Here is a 15,944-nt window from a genome sequence, read left to right as displayed (position 1 = left end):
GTAAGGAATTTTAATCTAATTTAAAAAAAAAACCCTGCAAATAAACAGCATTTAAACGTTTTTGTGTACTGTAGTAATACTGTGTGTGTGTGTGTGTGTGTGTGTGTGTGTGTGTGTATATAATCTTTCTAATTAATCTATAATCTTTCTAAATAATCCCAGGTATTACAAGGCAATAGATTCAGCCGGCTGGCCCCTTACTGTACTCACTTACACGGTGGAACCTTTCATTAGAACGCCTCTGTTTCTGCACTGTAGGGAACAGTTTCGGGAACACACTTCACAAAACCCGGGACACTGCCAGGGATGGGAATAAGACTCCCATTGCATAGCACTTTGATCTGTTCCCGGCTTTACTAGGAGTACAATAAGAGCTTGCTACCGATACACACTGTGTGGCTAATGAAGCTGGCAGTAAAACCTGGTGTGGGTGAAAGCGTGCTATGCAGTAGGAGTCTGAGTGCCATCCCTGTGACGTTGCTTCTTTAAATGAGTGCTGGTGATCAGTTGCTGAGGAAGGGCGCAGTGCCTGGTATCACAGACAGGGGGTGCTGCTGCTGCTCTGCTGTATTGGTAACTGGAGCTGGAAGGGTGTGGGTGCAATTGCAGCAGGTCTGTGAGTAACAGTTCCCTATTAAAAGTCATGCCGCAGTAATAATGGAGCTGAGGTCGGAGTTATTAAAGTCAATTTGGTACGCTTTCACAGCTCTGGATGTGGAGAAAAGTGGGAAAGTTTCAAAATCACAACTCAAGGTAAGCGTGTGTGTGCGTGTTTCTTAGTAAATGCTAGTAAAGTCACTGAACCAAGTCTTCAGTGGCATTTTGTCGTTGTACAACTCGACACTTTGCTTTGGGGTCATTTCCGACCTGCCCAGCCTGCTATAAACCAACCAAGCCCTCTCTAAATTCTCCTTCTCAATACAGCAAAGTGAATGTACGCTGAATTTCTAGATTGTAAGTTGGTGTTTGCTCCAGTGGTTCACGTTTCATATTTTCAAGTGAAAGGACAGTTTTGAACGAAGAGAAAGTCTTCCGTGTAACGTCAAGATCACTGCTGTTCATGTTCAAAAATGGGGCTGAAACACAATTTAAAAAGCGGCAGACGAGATGAGAGCTCAGTTCAGGCGCCTCTTCCCTTCTCAAAGTCTGCTGAATAATTGATTTTGCTACAGCAGAACAAACCCTCGGGTCTGTTTTAATTGCAGATAACCTCAACCGCTGTCTGGATCATTAAAATAGCAACAGGTATAATATTATTATTATATATATATATATATAGCGTGCTTACCGTATGTGTGAGCACGTGTGCTGATGATATTCAGATAATGATCAGGCATTTTGTTTTAAAAATGTTAATGATACTAGTATACAATTAATAATATTAAAAATAGTAATTACCACCTTTCTGATTAATATATGTTTATTTTTCACCTGTTATAACACTATATATATATATATATATATATATATAGTATAGTATGCTGCTATATATATATATATATATATATATATATATAGTTGTACTAATATTACGTCTATAGGAGTCTATTAGTAATAATAATATTTGAGTTTTTGAGACAGTATTTTCCAATAAAGTGAAAGATTCAAAACCAGGCATGTCTATTCATGCTTGCATGCAGATGCAAATAACCCAAAGAGCCCCGTTGCCTCGGACCACCACAAAAAATACCTTGGAAGTACATGGGGTCTGTAAGTGAGCTGGCAGGTTAGCTATGGCAAAGGGACCCACCATATACAGCCGATATAAGGCCTTGATCAGTTAGCTGTTTCTACAGTTTTTTTGCATCGTCAGCCCTACTGATCCGACTACACGGGATCCGATCAGCCCGATCAATAATATATATATTTTTTCACAAGGTGGAAAAACATTGAGAGGGCTCATTCAATCACCTGCTATGCCCTGTGGAGGCCCGGGTTTAAATCCGGCACGGATCACGAGTGAAAGGTGGACAAGCGTCCACATCGAATCTTTATTAAGCACCGCTTCCAGCGCCTGCATTCAGCGCTAAACGAATCGGTATAACATCACTCTTAATACCCTATTCAACAGAAGAGGGCTCGGGACACTAGTGGAGGCACTGGGGCAAAGCGTTGGTCTGCAGTACTTCTCATAGCGCTACGTAAGAGACGATGTTCGTTTCAGTGCTGGGTACTGTTCCCTACACCTGCACCCTGACCTGCCTGTATCCCTGGCCAGCAGCCTGGGGATTGTATCTTATGACAGCCCTTAATCCCTCTCACGCACTTGTGCTCTGTGCTGCTGAGCCTGTGCTGAGCTTCTGACAAGGAGAGCCTTTCACTTGATTTTCAAAACCGTTTTTTTAAATAGTGCAGCAGGAAGTGGTGGAGACCTGAGAACTCACACTCGCCTAAAATATGTTTTAAAAACAAACAAATAGAAGAACAAGAAACTCATAACAAAGAGCGTTGCCATTTTTGAAGTTCTCTTTTCTAAATGTAGGTAGTTCCAGAGAATTAGTTAGGATTACTCGCTGCTCTATTACCAGCAGTGTCGTCGGGGATGGGATGTATGTGGGTGACGCCAGTTCTGTGTTTCTCAGTAACAAGCGAAAAGCAATTCCTGGTACATGGTGGGTTCTGCATTTTTCTATCATGTTGGCGCATGGGGGCTGATAAACAGGAGTAAACTGTGTCTAGTCCATGCCTGTGCTTTGTATAACTGGGACCTTTGCCAGGAAGTTATGCCTCGATTTCCGTTTGTCTTCGGCTACTATTTTATCACCTCGTTACAGATCGTCTCCTGGCATTTCACAGCATCAGAAAACCCGTCTGGGCCGCTACGAGACACCTGTCATTTGTTTAATCGTTTGATTGACGCCCGCCTGTAGCTAACGTAGCAAACAGGTGTTCATTATCCTGCCGCAATCTTCAAAACAGAAACAAGGGCACCTTATTATGGCTTCAGGTTTGCAGAGTATTGTTACATTATGATATATCAGTGGGTAGAAAACACTGGAAATAAAAGGATTGGGTTCTGGGAGCTGGAATATTAGCTGAAAGCTTTCAATATATTTATTATTATTATTATTATTATTATTATTATTATTATTATTATTATCACTTACTTATCCTGTTTGTCTTTTGGCACATTTTAAACCTTGCAATCATTGCTGGCAATTTTTCCATGGTATAACGTGCCTTGCTTTTCAAAGTCCCCAAAACAGGTGTGTTACCCTTAAAAAAAACTACAGAGCAACTTCGCTGATGCTGTAGTATTTCACCCGGAACATGCGGTCGAGCGATCGCCTTGTTCTCTTGCAGACTGCTCTCCTGGTATTAATACGATTATAACAACCTGGTTTCCAGACGTTCTCTCATACAAATCCAGCCTGATCTCTTTAAATCTTCGTCAGTCTCTTTTTGGTAGGCTGCTGTGCACGAGACAACACGTTTGTTCAAATTAGGACTGCTCTGAAACGAGGTTGTTAATATTCACGATTCAATGAAACAGAGAAGGCGGGTGTGAAGAGAGAGCTCCGGCAATGCAGACTCGTGTGCTTTACTGGAAAGAAGGAGCTCTATTGATGTGTGATACTGGAATGTGCTGCGGATTGTCTGACCACTGGATTTGCGTGGTCTGTTAACACAGCAATGCCATTCTAACGCAGTGCAGTGTGATCTCAAAGCAGCCAGGCTGTGACTGGAACTGTGCAACGATTCCATTGGGTGCATTGCCTGCAGAACCAGCAAGGGATGTTGAACCTGAAAAGAGCCTCATTCAATAACACTGTGTAGCTCCAATGAGAATCTGGTGTCTAGTGTCTGCGTGTTTTGAATTTTCTCCCAGTAAACCACAGAAAAAAGCAACTTCCTTTCTGTCTTCCTGTTGTCACTGAAATCAGGTACTGTACAGATTCAAATGTGCAGCCTTGTATTAAATGAGAGCTGAAGCATCATGCAATCTAACCCATGCTCAGGTTTCTTTTGTACTTGAACTGTATTCTGGGCTTGTGTAATCACAATGTGTAACACCACACATGCAATTACAGTATAATCAGTGTAGCTGCTTCACCTTTACCAGACACCAGTCCTTGTTAGTTGTCCAGTTTGTTTGCATTCTCTAAAGGTAATTTCAGATGCAGATGCCTACAAGCTTTTTCCCATCTTTAACACTTGTCCGCTGTCACTAAACAGGCACGCCCCCCCCCCCCCCCCCCGCCTCTACATGCAGCAGCAGGTGGTTATGAATGTCACATGCAAGCTCTGCTGCAGCTCAAAAAAAAATCACAATAGCCTTGATTTTGATTTTTTCAGTGCTGTTAAAAACAACAGCTCACTGCAGTGTGCTTGCAATGCAGCTTGGTCTGTTTGTAAGAGCACCAAACCCAAAGCCTGCTGGTTCCGTCAGTGTTGTAATGGCTGCTGCTGCTTGTGTCTGCAGGTTCTGTCTCATAACCTTTGCACGGTGCTGAGTATCCCACACGACCCGGTCGCCCTGGAGGAGCACTTCAGAGACGATGACGACGGACCAGTTTCCAGCCAGGGCTACATGCCCTACCTCAACAAGTACATCCTGGACAAGGTAACCGGACTGACCTGCAGGGAGCGTTCACATCTGAGCCTCAGCTTACAGACTCTTTTATCCTTAAATGTTGAAGTACCCCAGGCTCCTATTTCTTTATTGAACAACTTTATTGTCAGATGTGCGTAGACCCGATTCATCAAAGCTTTTTAAAATGTATGGTAAACCAGGGTAAAAGCACTGTCGTATATCGTTGTAAAAGCACGAGGAGACGCATGAGAAACTGCAAACCTACCAGGCAAATGACTGAATTACATTCAAGGGCAGAAGGATGGCTCTTTTACCCTGACAGAGTGCTCACCAAAGACATTCCCCTTAAGAGACCGTGGTCAGCTGGGCAACTTTGAAAGGTCTGCGGCTGAATATTTTGAAAAGCCTTGGTTATCAGGAACACAGAGACAAAATGAGCTTCCTTTGGTACGTGTTTATATCACTGTGGTGCGATTAGCTACATGAACTCTGGGTCTCTGTTTTATATTAAAACTACTGCTGTTTAAAATGTTACAGCAACCTGAAGGACTGGAGATCACCCCTTTATATAAGCTATATAACTTAGGATGTGTTCCAGTTTTCCGCCTACATTGCAATGCAGAAGGGTGTGCTCCCATCTGGAGCACACGGAACGCTCTGGGGTTCCGTTTTCTCCCATCTGGAGCACACGGAACGCTCTGGGGTTCCGTGTTCTCCCATCTGGAGCACACAGAACGCTCTGGGGTTCCGTGTTCTCCCATCTGGAGCACACGGAACGCTCTGGGGTTCCGTGTTCTCCCATCTGGAGCACACGGAACGCTCTGGGGTTCTTGCACCGCTGTCTCTGGTGGCTCTCTTCACCCTGTGTGTGTTGTTGCTGTCAGGTGAAGGAGGGCTCCTTCGTGAAGGAGAATTTCGACGAGCTGTGCTGGACGCTCACTGCCAAGAAGAACTACAGGCCCAACGGCAAGACCAGCATCCCCCTGAAAGACGCCTTTCGCTTCTGGTGCCTCTTCAACTTCCTGTCCGAGGACAAGTACCCTCTGGTCATGGTGCCTGACGAGGTGAGAGCTCTCTTCCACACCCGCCACCCTGTCAGTATCACCTCCATGGTCTACCCCGTTACACTTCTATAGAGTCTTTCACAAAGCACTGCCTAACAATTCAGCTGTTCAAATCGGAATCAAATACATTTTAAAAAGCCGCTCCAGTCTAGGAGCACAGCAGCTAGGCGCGTGCTGAGACTCATTCTCCTAATTGCCTTTAAGAAGTCTTTTTTGGCAGGTATTAAATAAACCCATTCATTAACGCGTTGATCTCAAAACAAGAAAAGACGTCCTTCCCTCGCCTTTACAACTGAGTACCAATCAATGGAACTCAGTGTTTTAAAAGCCGATTGGAAGCATGTTTTCCTTTCATGAACTAATGATGAAAATGTTAATTGTCAGTTTACAATCTATTTAATAATAATAATAATATTTGAATACCTGTTGATGAATACTTCTTCAAGACAGTTATGAGTACGACCCCTAACAGCAGGTAGAATCCGCCCGCCTCTGCCTGAGCTTGCATGTTATTAGACTTTAGACCCTCTAGGGGATTACTGTGGCTCCTGTCGATTTGCTAGTTTCGTGTAATTACCGGCAGGAGCATTTCTGATGTTGCTCAGCCAATGCCTCAATCCTTCGTGGTTTGATTTCTATTTCCATGCTTCACTGAATCCTGTGATGCGACTGCGTTGGTGGTATCGTGATCTGCTATCACACCTGCAAACCTTCTGAGAAACTGATTAAATACAGCCCCCTCCCACACGGGCACCTTACACTGTCAAAACAAACAGTCTCGCTGCGGTATCTGCTCAGCGCGGACTTTCCCAGGCTGCGCACTTCGAATTGCAATTCTTCCACACTCGCTGTAAGACCCAGCGTGTTTTCAGCATGGCGGCATGCTTGCTGTTTTCGCAGTTCTAGGAATCTGCACCCTGCAATATGCTTTTTAAAGCTGTTGAAGACGCATCCATATATAGACAATGGAAGCCATCTGGAGAGAAACAGTGGCCCCATATACACTGTGCCAAAAATTCAACTCGCACAGTAGAAAAAAAACATTCAGAAATAGTGGGCTCCTCGTTTTATGGGGTAGAATCAAATTGTGGCTTCTAAATTTATTTTATTTAGGTTGAAATACTTTAGGGATAGCTGGAATTGTCATATTTATACGTAGGTTCTGGGTTCTGTTTCTTCTCGAGTGCATGTAGCTGCTAGCTTGGGTTGCTCAGACTCTAGGCTTGCGGTTTCCTGTGTTGTAATGTCAACTTCATCCACAGCAGCTTGACACCACAGGAAACAGTCAAGCACTCGTATATAATATATAGCAGACCCTGATATTGATGCGATACAGCCATCTGAAATGTCTTTATAATATATGGTTCTACTATATAATCATTTGTATTTAGATATATTATTAAAACTAAGCTGACTTTCACCCACTCAAATTCAGAGCAACCAGTAAGATCACTTGTGGCAAAGTTCCCCAATTCCGTCTTGAACACAGCCCAAGCAGGGTTGACCTCTCCCTCTCTCTGTCGCCCCCTGGCTGCCAGGTGGAGTACCTGCTGAAGAAGGTGTGCATGGCAATGAACGTGGAGCTGAACTACGTGGAGCTGGAGGATTACTTCAGCCAGGAGCCCCTGCAGCAGAGTGGTATCGTCGTGTGGAAGTTCCTGGAGCTGGTGAACTCTGGGAAGCTGACGAGGGGCATCGACAAGGACGCTTTGAGCATGGCGATCGAGGAGGTGTATCGAGAGATTGTGGAGGACGTGCTCAAGCAGGTACACGCAGGGAGATACGCCCTCAGGAGACGCAGAGAGATACGCAGCCCCTCAGCGATGTAGCCGTGCTTCTAGAAAGTTATCAAATGAAAAACGCCTGGGGAATGCACGCTGTATCCCATGATGTGTTTGTATTATTTCTAAGCCTCTAAAGTGATGGGTCAGTAGGTCATGGCGGAGTGCAGATTACACAATGTTCCTGTTGCTCCAGAACAATTTAAACATCTTCCAGACTCCTCATGTTAAATCGTCACGTGGCCGGTCTCTGTTTCCAGGGTTACTTGTGGAAGAAAGGGCAGCTGCGGCGGAACTGGACAGAGCGCTGGTTCACGCTGAGGCCGAGCACACTGGCTTACTACGTGAGTGAAGACCGCAAAGAGAGAAAGGGCAGCATCCCTCTGGACAGGAACTGCTGCGTGGAGGTGAGGCTCTCCACTGTTAATTAACATGCTTTACCACCCCTCGCTATTCTTAACCGTGCTGACCTGTGCTTTATTTCCCTTTGCTGTAAGGGAATAACTCAAACCCCCCTTCTCAGAGGCTGGTCGATAAGGACAGCATGCTGGCTGGTGACCTGCTTCCTTGTGTATTCCAGGTGCTCCCGGATAAGGATGGGAAGAGGTGCATGTTCTGCGTGAAAACGTTGGCTAAGACCTACGAGATGAGCGCCTCCGACACCAAGCAGAGGCAGGAGTGGACGACAGGTCAGTGCAGCGAGGGGCGCTCCTGATCGGGAAGTCATTCTAATGCAGGCCCTTTGGGGATTTGAGGGTCAGCAGTAATTTCAAGGTGCATTCGACACTCAGAAATCTGACTACGAGTTATCTGTCAGTCGTATGCGCAGTGATACAGGAACAGACGCTAATGCGCAGTGCCTGCATTCACAGATCACCTTAAAGAGTAAGTAGCGGGGTTCTGAAAAATATAGCGTTACCCCACTAAGCATGCTGTTACTCCTGAATAAAGAGCCCCCTGTTTAAACTCTCTGGCCAGCGACTGAGTTGCTAGTTCAGACAGGGCTGTCTGCAGTAGCCTCGCAGGGCCATGCAGCCCGGAAGCAGGAAACGGTTTATAAGCGCCGAGCGCACCACATGCAGAGGAAGTCACGTGACTCCGGGCAGATCTGCACAATCACATCCAGATAGACCCGGAGATAAGGGCTCTCTGGCTTTCATCACAGGGGCTGAGGCTGCTGCTGCTTTCATCACAAGTGCCACACCGAAACTCTGATTCTAAACTTACTCCCTTGTCCCCACAGCCGTTCTTTTCTCAGTGATGCATCTGGAATTTGTGTGCAGTAATATAGAAGCCTCGTGTCTCCCTCTGCCCCACTCCCCTCCTCGCACTCCCTCTCTTACCAGCTATCCAGAACGCTATCCAGCTTGAAGTCCCTATACATCACTAGAGGTGCTCGGTAGATAACCACAATGCCTTGCCAGCAAAAGACGCTGCCCGGGTGTTGTTGCACACACCTTTAAATTGCCCCAGTGACACAAAACCTAAAAACGTGCCTCCCTAGATTGGTTTGCTCCACCTGCATCACTGTACATTCCAGGCTCTCACTCCCCCCCTCTCTCTCTCCCCAGCTATCCAGACAGTCATCCGCTTGGAGGCTGAGGGCAAGAAGTCTCTTCACAAGGACCTGAAGCTGAAGCGACGGGAGCAGAGGGAGCAGCGGGAGCGGCGGAAGGCGGCGAAGGAGGAGGAGATGCTGAGGCTGCGCGCGCTGCAGGAGGAGAAGGAGAAGAAGCTGCAGGAGCTGGAGCTGCTGAAGGAGGCCCAGCGGCAGGCCGAGGTGCTGCTGCAGCAGGACGAGCAGCGCAGGAGAGCCCAGCACGAGGAGATGCAGCGTGCACTGGAGGTGCAGCTCCGTGACGCAGAGCAGGTCAGACTCCACGGCACTGCTCCCTGATCAACGCTGGGGTCTCGCTGAGACTCCACTGCACTGCTCCCTGATCAACGCTGGGGTCTCGCTGAGACTCCACTGCACTGCTCCCTGATCAACGCTGGGGTCTCGCTGAGACTCCACGGCACTGCTCCCTGATCAATGCTGGGGTCTCGCTGAGACTCCACGGCACTCCTCCCTGATCAACGCTGGGGTCTCGCTGAGACTCCTGCTCCCTGATCAACACTGAGGTCTCGCTGAGACTCCTGCTCCCTGATCAACACTGGGGTCTCGCTGAGACTCCTGCTCCCAGATCAACACTGGGGTCTCGCTGAGACTCCTGCTCCCTGATCAACACTGAGGTCTCGCTGAGACTCCTGCTCCCTGATCAACACTGGGGTCTCGCTGAGACTCCTGCTCCCTGATCAACACTGGGGTCTCGCTGAGACTCCTGCTCCCTGATCAACACTGGGGTCTCGCTGAGACTCCTGCTCCCTGATCAACACTGGGGTCTCACTGAGACTCCTGCTCCCTGATCAACACTGGGGTCTCGCTGAGACTCCTGCTCCCTGATCAACACTGGGGTCTCGCTGTAGGGTTCTCCCCCTTTATCTTTGCATCAGCCACACAGAATCAGCAGAGCTGTTCCATATTCTCTGCCCAGTATTGGGGTAGGCTCGCTGGTGAGCACACCAGTCACTGATTTGACTCGTCCCCTCAGTTCCAGCGCAGTAATTGCACCACTCTCTCTGCTCAGGCGCGGGCCAGCATGCAGGCAGAGATGGTTCTGAAGGAGGCGGAGGCAGAGAGGCAGAAGAAACGGATCCAGGAGCTGGAGGAGATGCAGCAGGGACTGGAGGAGGCATTGCGGCTGGAGATCAAAGCCAGGCAGGATGAGGAGGCCTTCCGATACGCACAGGCACGGTATGGAGTCTGAGACATGCACGCACGCACACACACACACACACACCATTCCACTACGCACAGGCACGGTATGGAGACACAGACTCACTCATGAAGTGTAAAGACACACACCACTCCAAACCTCACAGGGAGCGCACAAAACCACACTTTGAAACCATCTTAACACTACATCACTGGGGTGAGCCATTCACACATCTGCTTTTGCTGGTTACTCCCCGCAGCAGTACAGTGTGTAGTGAACAGCCGTCTCATATAATTAAGGGCTGGGTGAGAACCGCAAAGCAGACAGTTCAAAGATGAACGCTTTCCCATTCAACTGAAGAGCAAGCTGGGTAGTGGAGAGGTGAGCACGGGTCTTCTGCTGATGGGAGGATTATTAACTCATCAGCTGCTAGAAACGTCATCTACAGACTCCCAGAGATTTAACAAAGCCAGTGCCACACGCTGCTTCTGTTACACTGCCAACAGTTACAAGAAACATGTTGTTGGATCTGAAGCGTTTCACGTGTACTTACAAAGGAACACCTTCTTCAATGTGTAAAAGAGACTGTGCCTTTAAATGAACTCACAGTCTCTGCAGAGGAAGTCCCTTTGTTTGCCAGGGCTCTGTAAAGCTATTAGTTTGACACAGTGTGTTGGTGAACCTACCCAGTGGGCTTTGGTTCATAATCCACTTCTGAAGAGCAGAATAAGCTTGTGTGATGCAAACTGTTGGAACTGTACCTTCACTTGAAACCTAATTGGGATGGCAAGCGTTCTGATGAATTAGCCGTTGAGTCCAAGGACTGCCTCTCTCTCCCCGCAGGCTACTGGCTGAGGAAGAGGAGAAGCTGAAGCAGCTGATGTTCATGAAGGAGGAGCAGGAGGAGTACATTCTCAAGACCCAGAGAGAGAAGCAGGAGCTCAGGCAGGAGATGGAAACCAAGTCCCGGGCTCTCGAAGAGGCCCAGCTGCATCTGGAGGAAGTGAGGGTCAACCGGCAGAGAGTCGACCAGGACGTCATGGTGAGTGTGTCTGTCTGTCTGTCTGTCTGTCAGTCAGTGTGTCTGCCTGTCTGCCTTTGTCTGTCTGTCTGTCTGTCTGTCTAAACAATTTGACTCTGCCCCCCCCCCCCCCCCCCCAGCTCTCTTCTCATTTTATCTTTTAAAGAAGCAACAGGGTGTTTAGGTACTGCAATTGACATTGACACTATAATGCCTTAGTACTGAAGCCACTGCATGATCATTTGTGTTCGTCCAGCCTTATATTCATAATTGGTACAAATCTCTAAACAGTAAAATACTATAAGCAGTCCCTACTTCCAGTAGTGGATAGAAGTCATATAGTTCATAAGAATCCAGTCACACTATACTGCAGATGATTGACGAGTATAGTTATATATATAGGCAGAAGCAGTGCATTAGGACTAGACACAAAAAACGCTACCCCTATTACTTAATTAAGGTCTGGTTACTTAATTATAAGTCGTTATCTATATATAGAGATTTTTTTCTGTTGCGAAAAATAAGTTTTCTTTTTCATACGGGTCATCGTTTGCAGACTGTACATCTCAGACGAAATGGTACCGGATCTGAGATCCGCTGCGACCCGGCACAAATGACCCCCTCCTCTCGCTCTAGGTCCTGAACCCCAACTCAAGCAAGCATGCACGCTCCTATATGAAAGGGTATCCATTCATGTCTGTTGTGTTTTTCCTGTTAACCATTTCAGGCTGCCCAGAGGAAGCTGCGCCAGGCAAGCACCAACGTCAAGCACTGGAACGTGCAAATGAACAGGCTGATGCATCCTATAGGACCAGGAGGTAAGAAGACCTGTCTTTTACCTCTGACTACTCAGTGGCTGTGAAAGATGATCTCTTCTTCAACCCTTCTAAGAGCTTACTGCAGTGTACTGCTCATCCCGTATCATGCACCTCTTCCCAGCCTTATCCAGAAGCAGGACCCCAGCCAGCAAACCATCCGCACCTTATCAACCAGCTTCTGAGAAGGGGAGTGTTCAGCTTTTATAAGGGTTAAGAAAGAGGCTTTCTTCTGATCTTTCACCTGCTCACTGATTACACTACATCACTATACACTCCAGCTCTGTCTTCCTCAATGTCTTTCTGAAACTAAATGTCTTATTTATTTATATATATTTTTTTTAACAACAGTGGGTTAACGCAGAAACGATATTCAGTGTGAGTTGTAAACAGAACATTCTCAGCATGACATCAGAGAAAGGAAACCCCGCCCTCCCATGACCTAGATAACTCGCCCCTGCGCGCGCGCGGCATCGCCTACAGGAAACAGGAACTGACATCAGTTTCCTCTCTGCTCCGTCTACCCCTCCAGAACCCCGCTCCGTTCAGGCTGAGAGTTAGGGCAGCTTCGGGGGGAGTGCAGACTTGGCAGGCTAGACTTGGAGGATGCTGTACAAACCCCATTGCGAGGAACAATAGGATCTGAGGGGTACCGCTGTTGCACAGGTTATCCCCATTGCAAAAACACACAAAAAAAAAAAAAACCAAAGCATGCACAATTACCCAGCCTTGCACCAATCTAACTGGTGGCTCCCACACTGACCAGGATTAGCTTTATTAGGAAAATGCATTGGTGTATTTTGTTATTGTGGAGGCTGTAGAGTTGATATCAATAAGGGGGTACGGATGCACAGCTGTATGATAGAGACAGGTCTGTCTGCCCTGGCGGGGATGAAGTATGGGGGTTTAGTGACTTGCTTAGTCAATGTAGAGGAGATGTTCATCTCCAGGACACACAGTACTGTGCAGTGGGTTTGTTCTGTAGTAACGGGACTCTGTCATGCAAATCTATTGAAAATTGTGTTCCGGCTGCCTGACCGCTCAAGCGTGGAAGAGGTTACTGAGAGGATTCCCCTAAGAGACAGCAGTGGAAGTGTCTATAGATACGGTAATGGAGTTCATACAGCAGAGCTGTGGTCTGCTCATACAGTGTGCTGCAGTATGTTGCCTGTAATGGGATTTTTTGGTGACTCTTTATTGGAATCGTTACATTGTAATAACGCAGGTACCAACCAGCTACATCTGTTAGTAAAATCCTTACCTGGCATGAGCTTTAATGACTGTGATACTGCCCCCCTGTTATTGTACTTTTTTTATAATGTGCAAATGCTATAAATCAGGTATGGCCAATCCCGGTCCTGGAGGGCTATTCCACTCCAGGTTTAACAACTTCAGCCTGTGACTGGAGATTGAACTGGTTCAATCAAACCATTTAGAACAGGGTTGGAACAAAGACCAGGACTGGAATGGTGAACTTCCAGCACACCCCTGCTGCAGATGCACAGCTGCGTCCCTGTAGATCACATGATCTGATTAAAAACGAGGGTGAAATTGCCATGCAAATTCACCGTAGAGAAGCTGCAGTCCACGGTGAAGAGGGGCTGTAGTTGTTGTCTGCGTTGTTCTTAAGCACGGACTTCTCAGAGAGACCGACCCTGCAGACTGGAACCACTGCACTCAAAGAGCAGCAATCTCTCATTGTATTGCACAGTTTCATTTTCTCTCAACCACACTACATTTACAGTCAACGCTTCCTGGCATCCCAGACAGATTTCATTGACCATCTTTTATTCTTTCTCATTAGCTTCGAGACAATCCAAATGAAACCTTGTGGAGATGTAACGACTGCAGTGGTGTGGCTGACACATAGCAACTCCTCCTCCTCTTCCTCCTCCTCCTCCTCCTACAGTCACAGCACAACAGCAACCCGAAACTTACATGTAGCGCCTTTATCACATCCTGCCAAGACTCTTAAGTGACAATGTTACTGACCCCGTGGGACTGAATCTGGAGATTTGTGTTGGTGGCGGACACTTGCTAGGGTTGACTGGAGTTGGCGGAGTTGCTGTTAGGTTGCAGTGCTGAGGGTTGATAAGACTTTGCAGCTGCCTCTGCCTGCATGGGTTTGTGTGCGTCTGTCTGTCTGTCTGCCTGTGTGTCTGTGTGTGTGTGTGTTTTCTCTCTATCTCTTTCTCTTGTGCTCTCCTTCCCAGACAAGAAATCCTCTCCCGGGCTGGGGGGGTTCTCCAGCTTCCGCGTCCCGTCGCAGAAAGATCCCGGACTGAAGCTGAGACAGAAATCCGAGGAGAGAGAGCGCGAGGAGAGCAAGGAGAACGTCGAATCGGCCAGGCGTCTCTCTCAGGCTTCCGACATGGACACGCAGCCCTAAAAGGACCAGCCCGTGGCAACCAGGTAACTTGCCAGGTAACAGGGCTTCTGTTTGCAGACTATGAGGATGCCCTCTGACATCAAGACAGAGAGATCTTTCCCACAAACTCGGCTCCGAGCCTCTTTGAATGTTCACGGAAACGGCTGGGGTTCAAGCCCTACAAACCTGGATGTTGCTTTTTCTTTTTGGGTTTTATTTTTCCAAGTCGTTTTCAACGGAAGTTTAACATGGGGTCAGCGCATCTGCCTTGCCTAAAACCCCACAGACAGAAGGACCGCACACTTCAGTGTCCAAAGCACAGGATGAATGCTTCTTGCTGCAAACATCGTAAGCAAGTAGTTTGAGTTAAGGTGAAATGGCTTCAGAAACAGGCAGTGCAGCACATAGCACACACATGAAAATAAAGATAACTTCAGATCTGACTTCTTCCTGTCCGCCCCCTGCACTGCGCAGCAGATTTCCTGAGAAATCTACACAACAGAGAAAGAGGCCCGGGTTCAAGTCCTGCCTGGGTGCCATAGAGTGAGTGTTCTGGTTCACCACATCACAAGCAGGTGAAGCCACACCTGGGCTCAATCATTGTAACTGAATCAAAACTGCAATTGCAACTGTAATCAGAATTATAAGTGGAACTGACCCCAGGTCTGGTCAAAACCCCCCCTGACAATTAAGTAGTGAAACATTCCTATTCGGGACAAGGGACAAACAAAATGTGGCCTTAATACATTTCATAGAATTTCTTCCAACAAATGTATAGCTTTTGTATAATGTATTCTTAATTTAGCGTTCGCTTCCACTTTATGGAAGAAGAATCCATTCCAGTTGTTATTTATTTTAGATTTATTTCATGCAGACTCTTCTAAATCTCTTTCGATGATTGGTCTGTTTGATTAAGAGAACAATGACTTCCAGCATGTTGCAGCCAAGTTTAAAATAACAAAACGCTGGTAGTTTGCAGCCTGTTAGAGGTATTAAAGAGGCATTCAGATTTTTTTATATTTCTTTCTCAAACAGTGAATACAAATTACTTTGTCATGTCTATGGAAAATGTGTCATTATCGCCTGCTTTACCAAATTTTAAATAAAGATAAATCCATACAATTGTGATGGTTAGCAGCCCTCCACCATGGTAAGCAGGTGGCTGTGCTGTTTGTTTTGCTGTGTCTCTCGATACTGCACTGCACCTGCAATGCTCTTGGCAGGGTTCCCTGCACTAACAGTCTACACAGAGCTCCAGAGATCCACTCCTGCTCAGCTGTTTAAAAATGATTCTCCTGTCAACTGTAGCTTTGCTGGCAAGATTCAGAAAACAACCAAAATGTACAAAGCTTGAAAAAAAAAAGTCTTGTTTGCTGTTTGTATGTCTGGGAAAACTTTATGAACACTTCTGAAATATATTTTGAGACATGAGACTGTCAAAATGCATTGTGTATATTTGCTGCCTATTAAAATCTCTGGGACCTGATGGTGGTGTTGCAGTAACACGTGAAGAGATCTCTAGTCTGCTTCCCTGTAGGGTGTGTAGTTTGCAGCGATTCTAAGGAGTGGGGTTCAACGTTTCCATCACCTGCTAGGTTTGAGGGA

The 15,944-nt window shown here is 46.8% G+C and overlaps 1 protein-coding gene across 2 annotated transcripts; it reads left to right on the top strand.

The window, feature by feature from the left end:
- The first annotated feature begins 519 nt into the window (after positions 1 to 519).
- Positions 520 to 15,825, top strand: LOC117964518 (differentially expressed in FDCP 6 homolog). Of its 2 annotated transcripts, none has more exons than XM_034908320.2 (11): positions 520 to 753; positions 4,424 to 4,564; positions 5,419 to 5,598; positions 7,137 to 7,364; positions 7,640 to 7,786; positions 7,960 to 8,068; positions 8,951 to 9,249; positions 10,007 to 10,173; positions 10,979 to 11,177; positions 11,884 to 11,974; positions 14,185 to 15,825. In XM_034908320.2, the coding sequence occupies exons 1-11, from the start codon at positions 658 to 660 to the stop codon at positions 14,358 to 14,360; spliced, it is 1,833 nt and encodes a 610-aa protein (XP_034764211.2). In that variant the 5' UTR covers positions 520 to 657; the 3' UTR covers positions 14,361 to 15,825. The 2 variants fall into 2 exon arrangements, with proteins under 2 accessions (XP_034764211.2, XP_034764212.2); XM_034908321.2 differs by having other exon boundaries at positions 13,776 to 14,327.
- The last annotated feature ends 119 nt before the right edge of the window (positions 15,826 to 15,944 follow it).

Source organism: Acipenser ruthenus, chromosome 29, assembly GCF_902713425.1.
Source record: "Acipenser ruthenus chromosome 29, fAciRut3.2 maternal haplotype, whole genome shotgun sequence".
Classification (NCBI taxonomy): Eukaryota; Metazoa; Chordata; class Actinopteri; order Acipenseriformes; family Acipenseridae; genus Acipenser; species Acipenser ruthenus.
The sequence above is the reverse complement of the archived record's forward strand: the minus strand, read 5'-3'. Positions and strand labels throughout refer to the sequence as shown.